Source organism: Danio rerio, chromosome 15, assembly GCF_049306965.1.
Source record: "Danio rerio strain Tuebingen ecotype United States chromosome 15, GRCz12tu, whole genome shotgun sequence".
Classification (NCBI taxonomy): Eukaryota; Metazoa; Chordata; class Actinopteri; order Cypriniformes; family Danionidae; genus Danio; species Danio rerio.
In genome coordinates, this window is record NC_133190.1 from 37725088 (window position 1) to 37743243 (window position 18156).

The 18156-nt window shown below is 36.0% G+C and overlaps 3 protein-coding genes across 7 annotated transcripts in view; 1 reads left to right on the top strand and 2 right to left on the bottom strand.

Annotated features, from left to right (window-relative positions):
- bloc1s3 (biogenesis of lysosomal organelles complex-1, subunit 3) overlaps positions 1-5636 on the bottom strand; it is a 46119-nt gene extending 40483 nt beyond the window's left edge. For 3 of the 4 annotated variants that reach the window (XM_073923049.1, XM_073923048.1, XM_005157762.6), the window contains exons 1-2: positions 5122-5203; positions 2392-2680 (exon numbers count right to left, since the gene is read on the bottom strand). In XM_073923049.1, coding sequence (XP_073779150.1) covers positions 2392-2670 — 279 coding nt within the window. In that variant the 5' untranslated portion in view covers positions 2671-2680; positions 5122-5203. 4 annotated transcript variants of the gene reach the window in all.
- Positions 1-18156, top strand: part of LOC141377888 (uncharacterized) — a 111416-nt gene that overhangs the window by 13430 nt on the left and 79830 nt on the right. The window lies entirely within an intron of this gene.
- On the bottom strand, positions 6802-17418 carry ppt2a.3 (palmitoyl-protein thioesterase 2a, tandem duplicate 3). Of its 2 annotated transcripts, none has more exons than XR_011006333.1 (9): positions 17358-17409; positions 17108-17276; positions 13128-13281; positions 9309-9404; positions 9112-9219; positions 8941-9024; positions 7685-8403; positions 7266-7464; positions 6802-7186 (listed from the first exon to the last, which is right to left on the bottom strand). XR_011006333.1 is itself a non-coding variant. In NM_001309531.1 (9 exons), exons 2-9 carry the CDS (start codon positions 17255-17257, stop codon positions 7043-7045), a joined length of 876 nt encoding a protein of 291 aa, NP_001296460.1. In that variant the 5' UTR covers positions 17258-17276; positions 17358-17418; the 3' UTR covers positions 6802-7042. The 2 variants fall into 2 exon arrangements, 1 of the variants encoding a protein (NP_001296460.1); NM_001309531.1 differs by having other exon boundaries at positions 7266-7320; positions 8319-8403; positions 17358-17418.

Genomic DNA, 18156 nt, shown 5'->3' on the forward strand with positions numbered 1-18156 from the left:
AACAAATAAGACTTTCTCCAGAAGAAAAAATATTATCAGACATACTGTGAAAATTTCCTTGCTCTGTTAAACATCATTTGGGAAATGATTGAAATGATTAAAGAGGGCTAATAAATCAGACATCAACTGTATATTTTTCACAGTATTTCCTATAATATTTTTTTTCTGGAGAAAGTCTTATTTTTTTATTTCGGCTAGAATAAAAGCAGTTTTTTTTTCAAAAAGCACCTAATGTCAATATTATTATCCCCTTAAAAAATATTTGTTTTAAATTGTCTACAGAATAAACTATAGTTACACAATGATTTACCTAATCACCCTAACTTGCTTTATTACCCAGTTAAGCCTTAAAATGTCACTTAAGGCAGAATACTAGTATCTTGACAAATATCCAGAAAAATATGATGTACTGTGATCAAAGATAAAATAAATCAGTTATTAGAAATGAGTTATTAAAACTATTACGTTTAGAAATGTGTTGAAAAAAATCTTTCCGCAAAACAGAAATCCCGGAAAAACATTTGCAGCGAGGCTAATAATTCAGACGTGGTCAGTCACTGTTGAAATTAGAATGTAATGCAACATACTAAAGTAATGTTAAATTAGGCCTATACACAGGGTGGACCATTTATATAGATACACCTTAACAAAATGGGAATAGTTGGTGATATTAACGTCCTGTTTGTGGCACATTAGTATATGTGAGGAGGCTTGTAAATAACTCATGAAAGAATAAAGTTACGTTAAAACCAAGCACACCATTGTTTTTCTTGTAAAATTCCCAATAAGTTTACTAAGGTGTATCCATATAAATGGCCCACCCTGTATATTCAGAGAGATTCAATCATTCATTCACTTTCTTTTTGGCTTAGTCCCTTTATTAATCTGGTGTCGCCACAGTGGAATGAACTGCCAACTTATCCAGTATATGTTTTACGCAGCGGATGCCCTTCCATCTGCAATACATCACTGGGAAACACCCATACACTCCCATTCACACACATGCACTACGAGCAATTTAGTATGTTTAATTCACCTATAGCACAGGTCTTTGGACCAGGGGGGAAACCAGAGCACCCGGAGTAAGTTGGCAATTAAAAATGACTAAATAAAGATTATAAATAAATAAATAAATAAATAAATGAATAAATAAAAAAAGCATTATTATTGACATTATTTATATTACGGGCACACACACACGTGCATATAAATTATGATTATTAATAGGTTTAATATACAGTAGTTTTAAAAAGTTTAAAATATATATATATATATATATATATATATATATATATATATATATATATATATATATATATATACATACAGTTGAAGCCAGAATTATAAACCCCTTTTGATTTTTTTTTTCTTTTTTTAAATATTTTCCAATTAATGTTTAACAGATTAACGAAATGTTCACAGTATGTCTGATAATATTTTTTCTTCTGGAGAAAGTCTTATTTGTTTTATTTCGGCTAGAATAAAAGTAGTTTTTAATTTTTTAAAACCATTTTAAGGTCAATATTATTAGCCCCTTTGAGCTATATATATTTTTTTGATAGTCTACCGAACAAATCATCGTTATACAATAAATTGCCTAATTACCCTAACCTGCCTAGTTAACCTAATTAACCTAGTTTAGCCTTTAAATGTCACTTTAAGCTGTATAGAAGTGTCTTAAAAAATATCTAGTCAAATATTATTCACTGTCATCATGGCAAAGATAAAAGAAATCAGTTATTAGAGATGAGTTATTAAAACTATTATGTTTAGAAATGTGTTGAAAAACTCTTCTCACTGTTAAACAGAAATTGACTTGAGCTGTAAATTAAAGTATGATTTATTATCTAATTTATTAATTAACTATAATAACATAAAACAGACACAAGTTTATAAAAAGTATTGAACAAAATTTTAAATATGGTATATCAATTAAGTAAAAATGACAGTATTTTAATAATAAAATAATATAAAAGTATGATTTACTACATTAACCACAGGAATTTGTAAAATGGAATTTTAAAAAATTGTGAACTGCAAAATAATCAAAATAATGTATTAATAAATAATTTAATAAAGATTTTACATAAATATACCTTTGTATATATATGTATAAATGTGCATACATTTATTTAAACACTTAAACACTCAGTCATACAGTATTCAATTCATCAAATTTATATGATCTAATTCATTAACAGAAATTAGTGAATTGCAAATTAGCCAAAATGAATGTCTAAAATAAATGTCATGAATGTAAAACAAAACTGAAAAAATGGTAACACTTTCCTTCTTAATACACTGATAAGGATATCCACCTATACACACACATCCCATCAAAAATAATACTAAATATCTTTCTATGACATTATATTTATTAGATGAACAAACCTCCTGTGCGCAGGCAGTAGCTGGGCTGTTTCTGATGACGATGAGAGGAGGAAGATCTTTGCGGAGCATCTGCTGTTGGCTTTCAGAGATCAGTCTTCGCGCTCTCTCCTCCTCATCCTCGCTGTCTGTCTCCGATGCCTCTCCTGCCACCTTCATCCCTGACGAGGAGGAGGATAATGACGCAGGGACTGCGGGAGCAGAGGTCATGTACACTTCATCATCAGAGTCCGTTTCAGAGGCTTCTCCCTGAACCACGATCTGGAATTTGTTGCTTGCCATGATTCTGCATCTGGAAGACACATTCAAAATGACTAACATTTAAATACACTATTTTTGATGACCCCATTTTGATTTTTTTTATTTATGTATTTCACAACAAGGGTGAGTGTGAATTAATTAATATTCCCAAGAACGTAAATGTACCCAAATTAGCTTTTCATTGGTGGTCCCTTAGCCAGATGTTAAAGGTTATACGAATAAAAATACAAATTTAAACTATGAACAAGACTGATTGATATTAAGAAGCCATTTCTCTACATAAATCAGGGCTTCCCAAACTTTTCAGCCTGCGACCCCCAAAAAAACAATGCCATTTACTTTCGACCCGCACATTTCTTTATACAGTCAATATCCAAATGCTGTGCACACAACAACGGCCCTATTTAAGTACGAGCTTCAAAAAAGTGCAACAGTCTAACAACCATATCATTTTAAAGCACAGGTGAATTGGGTAAGCTAAATAGTCCATAGTGTATAAGTGTGTGGGTTGCGGCTGGAAGGGCATCCGCTGCATAAAAATGTGCTGGATAAGTTGGCGGTTCATTCCGCTGTGGCGACCCCGGATTAATAAAGGGAGTAAGCTGACAAGAAAATGAATAAATAAACTATAAATTGTTTTAATTTAATATTAACCTCAACTAAAAAGACTGGTGGGCACAATGTTTTCAGCACAAGTCTATTCTTGGTTAAATTTTGGAGACCGCCACTCAGAGATCATCATGGATGTTTAGTTGTGGTCTGTATTTATTTTTTACTTATTCGAATGCCATAAATGTATTAAAAAGTTTTAATCTGGTGCTATAAAATCAATCTGCTGCAGCTGGGGCTATTGCTGTGTTGTTAATCTAACGTAAACAGGCCAATCCTATCAAGAAATAAATAATTGAAAGGCTGATACCTTTTCACTTGCATGTTGTTGTTTTTTTATGTAAGTATTAACTACTATTTTTTATCTTCTGTGAGTTATGCTTAAATTCCGTAATTATAATCATTTATTTGAATTTTGAAAATCACCCCGTCATTGTCCTGCAACCCCCAACTTTGAGAACCCCTCACCTGAATGATTTAAAAGATACAGATTGAGGTATCCAATTTCACTGATGTGATGCTCTAAAAGAAAAACAAGCTTGACCAAAATAACTTTTTCTAAGTGGAATAATGCAATCAGCTCTAGCTGCACCCCTACTTACTCTGTTTTCTACAGATTTAAATTGAGTAATGTCAGATAGACTGAGGAGCTAACCCATGCATGATCTTGTAAACTACACAAACATTTTTAAACTTGATGTTTTCCCAACTAAGCCGGCTATGTTTTTTTAAAAATAGTTCAATGATGAAAACGAAACTGTTTTTATCTAAAATGCTTGTTTATATACTATTTCCAGAGGTTTTAAAACTGTACATTTTGTGTTAGAGGATCATAGATATTAAATACATTTGTGCAGCCTTATTTGATAAATTTCTAATAAATCTAAAATTAAATATTTAATTTTACCTTATACTATTTTATGAATAATATACTATAATACTAAGTAGTTCAATAATCATTGTATGCATATTTATTTACATGAAACTAAAATGTGATACATTATGTGTATTGTTATATTTTCTGCACATTTTAATATTGGTTTTATTTAAGTGTTTTGTAGTTGATTATATGTTATACTTGCAAAAAGGTACCATGGTATAGTGATAGTATCTGGTGTAAATATGATATATTAATGTTAACCATAACTATAAATGAACAGGCTGCCATTTTAATAATTAAGTTAACAATTTAAAAAATTGATTAATTAGAATTAGAAACAGCAATAATATAATATAATAATCTCCAAAATTTGTCTATCTGCTTGTATAAACTACTCATTTACATGAGCTGAACCAACACAATTCTTGAGCTTTTTTGGTACAAATTAAACAAAATTTGTATGATAAATCCAATTAAATTTGTAAAAACAACTAAACTTAATCGATTTGTGTTGGGACGACGTGAAGGAATAGAGTGGAAGTCTGCATTTTTACAGTGTATAATATAATAAATATAATGTAATATAATATAATATAATATAATTGAAAACACAGTGTGTGCTAATTTAAAGCAGTCAAATAATTATCAATATGGAAAAATGAACTAGTTACGTTACTGTACAATAAATAAACAAATGTAAATACCATGGTAAAGTACACCCTCATTAATGAATGACCAGGCAATCAGTTTACATGAATTTACAACATGCTCCACTGTAATGAATATCATAGAACTATTACGATAAATGTCCATAAATGCTATTTATTAGGCGTTGTTAATTTCTGACGTAAGATTATCATGGCATTTTAATTATTATGGTGATAAATTACGATTGTATTGTTGAACGCGTCTGTTTTGATATTATATTTGCACTGCTGTTGTATAAGAAAACGACTGAAATCAAACAAGCGCGTTTTTCTAACCTGCTGGTGTTTGTTTCCACAATCCAAATGTCATAAGATTTGTCACGAGAAATCAACTTGAAACAGGAACCGTCAGTAACTCGCAAACATTCAAAATAAAAGTCGGTTAGAATACGAAGTGAGTATGACTTCAAAATAAAAGTAAACGCATTGAAAAATTATATCAAATTAAATATCCCCGAACCAGATTGTCAGATCAAATACACAAATTAAAAAATAAATAGGAAGCATGTGAAAGCGTGTGAAGAAACAACTATCCTAAGTTTACCGATTTAAATGTTAGTCAATAGTTTTGTCTACAAACCATACCTGCTTGTAGCCTGTAGGGTGCGTTAGATTTGATAGTTTGCTTGACACAAAGAACTGACACAAGAAATATGTAAAGAGTGTTTTTTTTTGCACCTAAAGAGTAAATAAATAAAGAGCACCTTTCTAAAACTCTTCACCTCCTTTAGTTTAAAGCTGAATGCTTCCTTTTTCTGCTGTTTTACATGATAATTTAATTGTACTGTCTATAGACCAGTGATGTAATTGACCCATGAACAATTCCTTGTTGCCAAACAATTTCATAACTGCAATAAGAGGCAATCATAATGTAACCTTAAAGCATCGATCATAACATCATTTATCAATATGTTGTCCTTTTTAAATACTCAGAAGCTATGGAAATTGTAAAACAGGTAATGCATTAGGACTGGTATCGTTTCCATGCCTCACAAAGGGTGTATAGATTGCCCACTTTCCTTTATTTCACTGGAATATTTAGTTTTCTCTTACAGTTAGTTGTTTCTGGTACTCTTGCTTAGCTGCTTAAAACGTTGAGCAAAGTATCATTTGTTTTCAAGAATGCTGACGGCAAAGTGGAAAAGGAACTGCATTTATCAAGAGATTTTTCTCAGTTTCTGTCGGTCTCCTCCCCTTTTTAATGCTCATTTTGTCCATAAAAACGATTGATGGAAACGTCATGATGCACATAACTTTTGAAAATATGCATAAAAAACACGCACATAATTGAGTAGAATAAACTTTTATTCGATAGAAAGATATGCATAAACTACAATGGAAACACTGAACAAATTACAGTATGTACATTAAAAAAGGTCATCATATGATGATGAAAGTGTAAATGGATAAACCAGCAAGCTGAGCACACTGTATCACGTCTTAAACGTTGTTTTAGTCCTTCTAAAATGCTTTAACTGTTTCAGTATTAGTGTATATTAACCTCCGAACGTCTGGAGCGTTGCCATGGTCACTCGTAAAATCTGCGCTCCATTGATAATGCCTTTTTAAAGTCACGGTGTGCGCGCTTAACTCTGAGTTGGTCTACTCAAAGTTGATTGACCCAACTCAGATCAGCTATTCTGAAACCGAAAACTCAAGCGTATTTAATCTCTCTGTAAATCAACTCAAAGTTCAAGTTTAAACTCCAAGTTGTTTGAACCTCCTTACTGAAACAGGCCCTCGGTATTGTCCAAGTGTTTGTCATTACTAACTGAAACGGACATTTTTAATTTGAACGTTATTGGGATGTACCTCACCTTGAACTTTATTTTAAGTGAACTGAATTTCCCTAGACGTAGTACTTTTGACACAAGCACACAGGCTTTGCTAGACAGTGACAAGACAACTTTAACCAGATTTTACTCATATTTACTTAAAACAAACAAAACACTCATATAACAAAATATAGTTTATTTATTTGTGTTAAAAAGAAGTACAAATCTTGACAAATTATTACTTGCAGCAGACAGCAAGTCTTAAACTTAATTCCAGGAGGGTGTCAGCTCGGCACAGCTCCAACCCTAATAAAACAGCTGATCTGAAAAGCAGAAGTGGGTTGGGGATGGTTGGAGCTAAACCGTGCAGAGCTGCGGCCCTCCAGGAATTGGAGTTTGAGAATTGGCGTACAGGATTGTGATTACGTGAGCCACTTTTCTACGCAGTTCTGGAAGACCCTGGGGTCTGAAGGCCAGGAATTGTGCTTAACACGAGGAATAATACACTTCCACAAGACACCTTGGGATTTCAGTGTTTTCAGGCCAAAGGTATCCCTTACATAAAACTGGGGAGAAGGTGAAAAACGGTTAGCATAACCAAACAGCACCAGCAAAAATTAAGGGGGGGTTAATGCATTCACTCACATCCTGATTTTCCATATCAATCACCTTTCCATTACGGTCATAAGACCCGAACATACTGTGAGGAGAGAAAAAGGTGTTCAGAACCTGAAAGCTACAGATGACCCCCCCCCAAAAAAAAACACAATCCATAAATATTTTTCACATGAATTACAGTCTGCCAAACACAAACCCTTTAGGACACAGGTGTCAAATCCAGTTCCTGGAGAGTCACAGCTCTGCAGTTTAGTTCCAACCCTGCTTCAACGCACTTAAGTTGCGGTCACACTGAACTTTTCTCCCCATATACTTCCATTCACACGCACATGAATGCATCATTCCGGAAACGCAAGGTCGCAAGTCAAGTTTCACAGTTCACTGCGTTGCAAAGTTCAAGCTTGGTGATCTGACCAGCGAAAGCACATCATTTGACCGCGCAAGACCAATCAAAGATCAAAACATGACCTCTCTGGACAGAAATGAACCAAATCGCTCGCTTTTTCAAATGTCTGATCATCTTGTTTAATTCCACCCTTTTTTTGCAGCGTTGTACAACAGAATTTCGCAAGCTCAAACTGTAGTGTGACTGCAGCTTTACTTGGAAGGTTTTAAACAAAACTGAGGGACTCAGTTTAGTTCCAACCCTAGTTAAACACACCTGATCAAACTAATTGTGCAGAGCTGTGGCCCTCCAAAAACTGGAGTGGACACCTGTGCCTTAGGAGCACACAATACAGTCGAGTGGCAAACCTTAGCTGATTGTCAGGACAATTTCAAATGCAACGATTGCTGTTAGTGTCATTTAATTATTGCACTTAAAATACAGTTTTAGATTTTTACAGCCAACAGTTAGCAACCCTTGAGAGGCAAAAGCTCATCCACTAAATGCCATTTGAATAAAACACTCCATTCAAATTCATGGTGGACTTTCCTGTGGAGTTTGCTTTGCAGGGAACTTGTAGAATTGCAATTAAAAACTGATGTGGGAGGGGGGAAATTGTGCTGGGCTGGAATTAAGAAATGCAGGTTAAATGTGTGAACGAGGCTCGGGTTAATTTTGGGAGCTTTTGTGGAGACCTTGATTGCCACGGTAAGATAACACCATCATTTGGTCCGCCAATCAACACCATGGTTTTTATGCGCAGAAAATTGTTTCGCCACTCTGCAGGAAAACAGAAGCAAACAGTACAAGTCAAGGATGGAGAACTGAAAGAGCACACACACGGACATCTGAGCAGCACATAAACACCAGTTAAACAGCCATGTCTTTAATGGGTACGTTCATCCCAAAATTATTTACTCACTATTTTGTCATTACAATTCTCCTGAGACCTTCATTCATCTTCAGAACACAAATTAAGATATTAAAGATGAAACCCAAGTTTCTGGACTTTCTGGAACATCTCCAGATAATTGCTGCATGTATGGCGGATGAGAGAGCTCTCTGACTTCAACTAAAAGATATTTGGTTGCATAAATCGTTTGGATAGCGATTGAATGAAAATAAAATAATTAAAATTAAATATAAATCAAATAAATTTATTAAATATATAGTTTTTAAATAAACAGAAACAAATAAATATAAATACATAAGTAAAATACAAAGTGTTCTAAAGATAAAAAGGTATCAGGGCATTGGAAAGACATGAGCAATTGATGAATAACAGAATAATTTTAGGCAAATTAATAGCTTAGTTACCTGTTGAGTTGACATGTTCAACTTCTCCATTCAGCGGGGCCAGAAAGACACTGGAATTCAAGTATTTCTCTCTATGATGTGGATCTACAGTGCAAGCAGCAGCAGATGAAACATAATGAGTCACAGACAGAGCCGGGGGTTAAACTGATGCATGAAAGTAGCACATCTTACCATTCCAGTAGCTGCAGAAGGATGTTTTTTGTCCAAGTTCAGTATAACAAACATTGTGCAGTGAGGACTTGGGCAGTTTAGGGAACACACCGCTGATGGCCCTTGTAACTGAAAGAACATGGAGAAAGCACTTATGCATGTGTACACGGTCTTGTTTCTTGAATGAGAATAAATATTGTGGTGTGAACGTCACTGACCTCCATACTGGCCAGCTAGTGGTGAAGACAGGAATATCACAGAGTGAGCATTGTGTTGAGGAAGAGTAGCAAGAACTCCTCGACATATCAAACCACCTGTTACACAAATTATATGACAAGTGAAACTGAGGTCTGGAGGAGTTTCAGCTCTGTTTTATTGGTTCTACATTTAATTGTGTACCAGTGAGTGTGCAGCAAAAATAGAAATTCATTCATTTATGATCGGCTTTTCTGGGGCAGAGTCGCAGGGGCAGCAGTCTTAAGACAGAACCCCAAACTTCCATCTCCCCAAACACTCCAGCTCCTCCGAGGGGATCCAGAGGCGTTCCCAGGCCAGATGAGAGACAGTCCCTCAAGCATGTCCTGGGTCTTCCAAGGCCTCCTCCGAGTGGGACATGCCTGGAACACCTCCCTAGGTAGGTGTCCAGAAGGCATCAAACAGATGCCAATGTCACCTCAGCTGACTTTTTTTGATGTGGAGGATTAGCGGCTCTACTTCAAGCTCCTCATCAACCTGATTTCATTAAGTAGGACACGTTCCTGAATTAACATCCATGTTGATCCTGGAACAACATTCTAATCAGCCAGTCAGAATTAAAGGGTCATGAGAGCCCCCACTTTTGGTTCAGGTCTACCTCAGATTTTTTTCAAAGGATGCATGATAATGGGCTCCGCAAGCAAAGGGCATGAGTGAGAGTGGCCAGCATTGGAGAAGGAGCGGAGTCAACAACTGTTGTCAGTTAGCTCACAAAATGACAAACCATATGGGAGACCCATGATTTTAGTTTACAAAGTTAAAATGCAAAGAAATAAACAGCAATTCAATGGCCAGTTACATTTGATTTTCGTAATTTCATATGCACAATTTATACAATTGTGTTTATATAAACACTAAATGAGGACTTTTCCCTCAATCCTCCCTGGGTCTGAATGCAGACTCCAAATAGACAGGACATAGACCTGCTGCACAAACCATAAGCCCTGTTGGTAATCTGGAGGATTTAGGCAAACACAGCAGCACGGCAAGTTGTCTAAATGTGAACGAACTCCTGATAAGACAACATCGGCCATTCTCTAAATGCTTGCAGCACACACACAACTTTGCTGTATCAGCCCTGACAGCATCGCGGGGAAAAACCATAGACTGTAAAATATATGGACGTAGTATCCGTGACGTCACCCATAGGTTTCTGAAGAGCGCAAAAGAAGCCACAAGTAGGCGCGGCCAACCGTCGCCATTTTGTTTGTGCGTCGCACTCACGGCGGGATACCAAACAAGGGCAAAGAGGCGGAGAGTGAGCAGAGCTACAGACACCTGCTGGCATTTAGCTTGGACCTGGTTCAGACACACATTACTTTGGGAGAATGCTAAATACTTTATCACTTGTGACTCGTTTGTATTCTGACCACTTGTGCTTGGTTGTATTCTATATCAATAAAGTGTTTAGTCTCTTAAAAACACTGCTGTAATACATTGAGCCACTAAACATTGTTCTTATGAAGTTTTTCAACAGGAGGAAAACGCGAATTACTTCCAAACACTTCAGATATAGTCTGTGTTAGTTAATGCAAGACTATTGATGAAATCCAGCATAACACTGTATGACAACGCTTCAGATGACTGTTCACGAGCCTACAGCTAATCAATCCGTCAGATTCTGGAGTGCATTACAGCTCTAAATATAAACGATAAATGATCTTAAATAAAACAAATACATGTATAGAGATGGTATACAAGTATATAACTTTACTCACATGGGAAATGGAGGCCTCGTGAATGGTTTGTGAGCACAATTAAGTGCACTCAGCATGCCATGCCATCTAATAATTGTAGGAAACAAGTCCAAAAGGCAGTTGACTGTGTAAAGCTACATAAAACACAAAAATACAATAAATATGCCGAGTTCAGTGGCTAATCTGCAGGATTCAGCCGAGGTGACGGCGACCAACGAGACCTAGCTGTCACTCAAATGGCCACTCCCTTAATTATGCAAACTTAATATAACTTAATATAAAAGGAAACGGATGAGTTATAAAAAAATAAATAAATAAAAATTCACCCCCCTCACAGTTGTCATGAAGGGTAATATTAGCTGCAACCAAAATCTTTTTGTACCAGGCTGTAAACACCTTTTTTTCTGCTGTAAAGTTGGCCATTCTAACAGTGGGCTCAATTGAAATTTGCTCTGTTTTGGAGCCAGGAGCGGCCAGGACTAGCGGAATTTCAGATGAATTGCAGTTTTAGTTACTTCCGTATTGGCTTCCTGAGGGAGAGCGGGAGGTTGCCGCTTGGGAAAAACATGCAACAAACCCTGTGGATCATCGAAACAAACTTATACGACTGTTCATGAACAGCTAAATACTGTGTGCCGTGGGTCCATGGACGACGTTTCACCCAGTCATCAAGGTAGGTTCTCAAAGCTGAGCTTGGCACTCGCAGATCTGCGTCTTGTCTTCAGAAAGCACACGCAGTCATGAATAATTCAGCCGGCTCTTCTCATAGGATAAGAAAACTCAGCTATGAATAATGAGAAAGACATGTCATCTTTGCACTTGCAGTTTTGCGCTACATTGCCGATTTTAATCCCGCCCCAAAGATCATTTTAAACCTGGGGCTGAAATTAGCTGACAAAAGTACCAAATTATTCAGTTTTCCCTCACAATTAAATCTGACAGGTGCTAACAGTCTTAACTGATGCTCACACACAAATCTGTTAATCTAAAAGAAAATTATATATATATATATATATATATATATATATATATATATATATATATATATATATATATGTATATGTATATGTATATGTATATGTATATATATATATATATATATATATATATATATATATATATATATATATATATATATATATATATATATATATATATATATATATATATATATATATATATATATATATATATATATATATAGGGGAGAAGAAAAAAAAAAAAAAAAAAAAAAAAAAAAAGAGGGTTTCATGAACCTTTAAGGGATGTTTACCATTTATGTTCAATTTAGGTTTACGGTTAGCTTTATGCCGTTCTACATGATTGTTAATCAACTATTGTTTCCCTCTGACTTTAGGAATAATTTACAGTTCAGGTTGGGTTTATGAGTAGGTATGGATTACATTTTCGAACAAAAATTGTTTCATGATCAACATGGATGTTAATCCAGAAACGAGTCACACTTGACAAAATCATGAAGTGCAATGCAACACTCTCCAACACACCCTGATAAAACAACATCAGTACCTGCCATCCAACAACAAACGCCCTTTACTAAAAAATAAAGATACTGTTGAATCCACAGAGCTTTCACTCATTCATTCTCCTTCGGCTTAGTCCTTTTATTAATCAGGGGTCAAAGCAGAATGAACTGCCAACTTATCCAGCATGTTTTACACAGCAGATGCCCTTCCAACTGCAACCCAGTACTGGAAAACATCCACACACACACTTGCACACAAACACTACAGCCAATTTATTTTATTTACTTCACCTACAGTATACCGCATGTCTTTGGACTATGGGGGAAACCAGAGAACCTGAAGGAAACACACCAATACAGGGGGAAGGTCCAAACTACACACAGAAATGCCAACTGACCCAGCCGGGAACCAGAGACCTTCTTGAGAATTAAAATCAGTAATGCAATTTATGGATGGAGGGTGATTGTCCTCACATCATTGCATAAACTTTTCAACCTCCAAGGTAAAAGTAGAAATGAGCCCAATATGTAGGAATATCTATCAGTCCCAACAGGGCTGTATAATCTGAAAACTTATTGTATTAGATCATTGGCTGCATTACCTTGCGAATAGCAGATGAGATGGACACCATCTTCAGCGCTCTCCATGATGGGTTGAATGACCTTTTTAAAGCCTTCCACCTGTACCCACATTGGCTTCACACTGGCTGCGTATTCATACAGAGATGGTGCAGTCACACTCGTACCTGGATGAGACTGAAACAGGAGACGTTCGAGAGTTTTATTTTAGATGAAGGAAGGACTGTGGTAAATTTTGTGAACTTGAACTTAGAATTGAAACTACTTAAAAGGATTTCACAATACTGAATTTCTTGGGGTATTTTAATTAAATGTAGGGTGAAAGTCAGTGGCGCCAGCAGCCATACGGCTGTGCGTACCTACCATGAGAGGGCGGGAATTAATGCCGCTTTTTTTATGACCTCGTTTAAATTGATTATTAAACAGAATGCACTATAGCTGCTTTTCACTGGCCCGCCACATCCTTTTGAACATTATATTTATTAAAAAGTTATTTCATTGACTTAAGATATTTAACCATCTATATTATAATTACTAACCCATCATCAAAAATCTTAGAACATATAAAAAAAAAAAAAAAAGCCTATTATTTTATTCGTGGCTAGAGCTTGATTAATTTTGACATCCTATTCAAGGAGACCTTTACTTCGACTGACTGAATAAGAGTTATGCAACACTCTATTTTTGGTAGCACAAGACCTCGCTCTGAAAAGTGCAATGATTTCTCTCCCAGATCAAAGCCCAAACAGCTAGTTTTGTAATTTATTGCCGGCTATACCACCTGAAAGACGGTTTAGTCCTATATACGTACTCGCAGTGAAATGTATATAAAATGCAGTTCAATATATTTTCTGCAAAAATAAAAGGACAATGTTTGCAGTTAACATTACCAAGGTTATGGTCAGATGCATTTAAAAATAAACAAGATTAAGCAAGTAAATATTGTTGTGCTACTTCCGTCCCTACTGATGGGGTCAAAAGCTACTTTTAGATATACTTTCCAGCTCGCATCTCAGCCTGCCTGTTGGACATTTCACACTGGATGAAAGATCATCATCTTCAGCTGAACCTCGCAAAAACGGAAATGCTTGTAGTTTCTGCCAACCAGACTCTACACCATAACTTTTCAATCCAGATGGATGGGGCAACCATTACTGCATCCAAAATGGTGAAAAGCCTTGGAGTAACAATTGATGACCAACTAAACTTCTCTGACCACATTTCTAGAACTGCTCGATCGTGCAGATTCGCACTCTATAACATCAGAAAGATCCGACCCTTCCTGTCTGAACATGCAGCTCAACTCCTTGTTCAAGCTCTTGTTCTCTCCAAACTGGATTACTGCAACTTTCTACTAGCTGGGCTTCCAGCTAACTCTATCAAGCCTCTTCAGCTGCTCCAGAACGCAGCAGCACGAGTGGTCTTCAATGAATCTAAACGAGCATATGTCACTCCGCTGCTAGTCCGTTTGCACTTGCTGCCAGTTGCTGCTCGCATCAAATTCAAAGATCTGGGGCCTCATGCATCAACGCTGCGTACGCACAAAAACTTTGCGTACGCCAGGTTTCACGCTCAGAATGGCTCACGTTTGGATTTACTAACAATGAACTGAACGTGGGAATGTGCGCAGCTTCACGGCAGCTTTCTGGCAGGCGTACGCACATTTTTTGTGCGTGTCTGTTTTATTTCCATTGGCGACTCCTAGAGGCAGTTGTTTTAAATTCCTCTCTACAAAGTGTCTGAGCCTTGCAATGGCAGCTGTATGAGACGGGTTCAGCAGGTATAAGGTTTCCATACCATACATTTGACCAGCTAAACATTAAAGCACAATTTGCAGCAGTCGCCTGTTTTCCCAATGTAATCTGAGCGATCTACCGCGCGCACATTGCTATAAAGACACTATCTGAAGATGAATTTGCATGCGTGAAACATTTCCATTTAATAAATGTGCAAATAAAATATGATGCTTATTGATATGAACTTATTGATGATTCCTACTTGTCTTTCTCGTGATAAATAGTTGGCAAAATCTGATATGTAGCGGGGGAAAAAACAAGAAAGAATTCATCAGACGCTGGATTCGAGCCGAGTTCATGCTCGAACGAAACTACTCATGATCACATGCGTCTTATGAGGTGTGCCACTGAGACTGCTAAGGGTACTGCAACATTCTTCAGATATAAACCACACTATTTCTATCTTTAATGCACTCAGTGCGATGTTCAGACCCAACTGTGTTAACCGCATCAGCTAAACTCTCCCACTCTATTTTTTTCTTTTATTGTTAATTCCGGAGAACAAACTTGCAAACAACACCGCTTTTCTCCGGTCTACCTCCGAAAGCAGCACCTCCAATCACATTCTGTTCAAAGTTTCTCTTTTTGCTTGCTTTTGCCTTTGCTTTTTCGTTGGTTTTTGCCATTAGCATATTCATACGGGGGAGGAGGCAGGGAGGGGTTTTGTGCTCGTGCATGTTGCGCTCAGTTTCACGTTCATTCGGATGTACAAAAGAATATGCGTGAGATTCGGCGTACGCAGTGTTTCATACATCTGAATTTTTTTCTGCGTACGCATATTTACAGCTTTGTGCGTATGCAATGTTTTAGTAAGATTTCCACGCAAGTCTTCGTACATGAGGCCCCTGATGTTTGCCTACAAAGTGACTTCTGGCCTTGCTCCTTATCTGCTCTCACTTCTGCAGATCTATGTGCCCTCCAGAAACTTGCGTTCTGTGAATGAACGTCACCTTTTGGTTCCATCACAAAGAGGGAAGAAATCACTTTCTCGAACGCTCACATTCAATCTGTCAAGTTGGTGGAATGAACTCCCTAACTGCATCAGAACGGCAGAGTCACTCTGCTATTTTCAAGAAACGACTAAAAACTCAACTATTTAGTCTCCACTTCACTTCCTAATCTGCAATTGCCTCTCTGGATATCACACTAACTGTACCCGAGAAAAAAAAAAAAAAAAAAAAAAAAAAGTACTAACACGTTCCTTCTTAGACTTTACAGACCTGAAACTTGCCTATAGCACTTAGTCATTGTTGCGCTTATAGTTGTGCAAGTTGCTTCCTTGTCCTCATTTGTAAGTCGCTCTGGATAAAAGCGCCTGCTAAATGAAATGTAAACGTAATAGTCTTTTCAAATATAAATGTAATCTTTTGATTGTTTTATTGTTAAAACAAATTGCATGTTTCCATTAAATATGGTTAATAAATCAGATTTAGCTCAAATGTACATACCTGACGGATGGAGAACAATGCAGACTTTGGTGAAAAAGTCAAGGCAAGGGCAGATTCACGCCACTGTTATATTTTTATTGTAATAAGTTAACATTTTAAACATTGTACAGAATTACTTCATACAACTAGTACAGTTTTTTTCTCCATTTTTTTTAAACATTACTAAAATAAATTAGGAAATTACCCATGGCAACTTTAATGTAATATAGTTTGGTAAACTTAACTTTGACCTACAGCTCATGATATTTGGCTCTTTACAAGTTTGGTCACCCGTGATTTAAAAGTTGTATTGGAGTTTTCCCTACACTGATATAAAATGACAAATGATTTTGATAGAGCAATCTTGCGAGTTATTAACCACAGCAAAAATATATTTCTGCTAAATTAATTATCTTTTAAAATTAGACTGCAAAATAATAATAATAATAATAAAAAAATAAATAAAACTATCCTCTCCCCAATGAACTAAAGACATTTTTTTTAAAATCCCACCAAAGAATAAAACAAAGATTATGACTTTAAATATGAAGTCGGAATTCTGAAATATAAAGGAGTTACAATTGCATCAAGTCACAATCTTGAGAATTTTTTTTTTCATTAGCGGGAAAGAGCTTCCATACATTTCTGTGTGAGCAGGGAGTTACCATACTTAGATTTGCAAGTACTGCACGTGAAACAACAACAACAACAACAACCAATACAAGTGACCGTATAAACGATAACATGCGTGAAACAAAATACATACATTAGATTCCTTACCTCTTTAATGAAGTTCACAAAGGGTGTCAACTCTTTAGGTCCACCAAATAGCCCATGAATAATAATCACTGGTCTGTACGCCATGATGGCTGAGGGCAGCAGCAGTAAAACAACCAAAATAAAAACACATGGTCTGCAGCCATCAGCCATCGCCACAACTGCTTATAATCTGAAATCAAACATGTATATAATCATTTCATAATTATAACAAGCCAAACTTAAATTAGACACCCAAGTAGGCATGACTAACCTTAGCAGGACGCTCCACGATAAAACAGCTGGTAAATTGTTTGGAGCGTGATGTTCTGTCGCTTGAGGTGACGCTTTTATAGTATCCGCTTAAGTGATGACGTGTTGGTGACGTATGTAATACTGTTACCACCGGGTCCAAGCCGCCACTCATTTGAGTTGAGAAATTATTTGTTTATGATCACTTTCAATTCATATCACACATTAAAGTTAATTGTATATAAAGTCATAGTGTAGACAACAATCTCTGGGTTTCCTGCATCACAAATACCAAAATTTTAAGAGTTAATTAAAAAATGAATGACTTTCTGGCCATTACTGGACATAACGTTATATATTACGATCGTGGTTTTTGAAAGTATTAAATCGGTTTGTAAACGTTTATAATTAACACTTCATGAGTCTCCCCATGCATTTGAATAGAGCTGAAAGCCTTTTTTTAGTCTTGGATAGAAAGTGCCTTTCTAAAATGGTCTGAAGTGCCCCAGCGACAAAACCACTAAATAAATATATATAAAAAATAAATAAATAAATAAATAAATAAATATATATATATATATATATATATATATGTGTGTGTGTGTGTGTACAGAGAGATACTAATATAGGATATGTTGATAATCAAGCGTTTTTGTTTTTTTCTTATATTTTTCAACGAACTATTTTGAGAACTTCCTGCCATATTAGGTTTTTAAAATCTGAAACCATAGTTCTTTATGAAAAATATTCTCTAATAAATAGGTTTTATGTGTTGAGTTAAATGACCTCTAGAGGTTAAGGGGCGGGGACTTAAAAAAGAC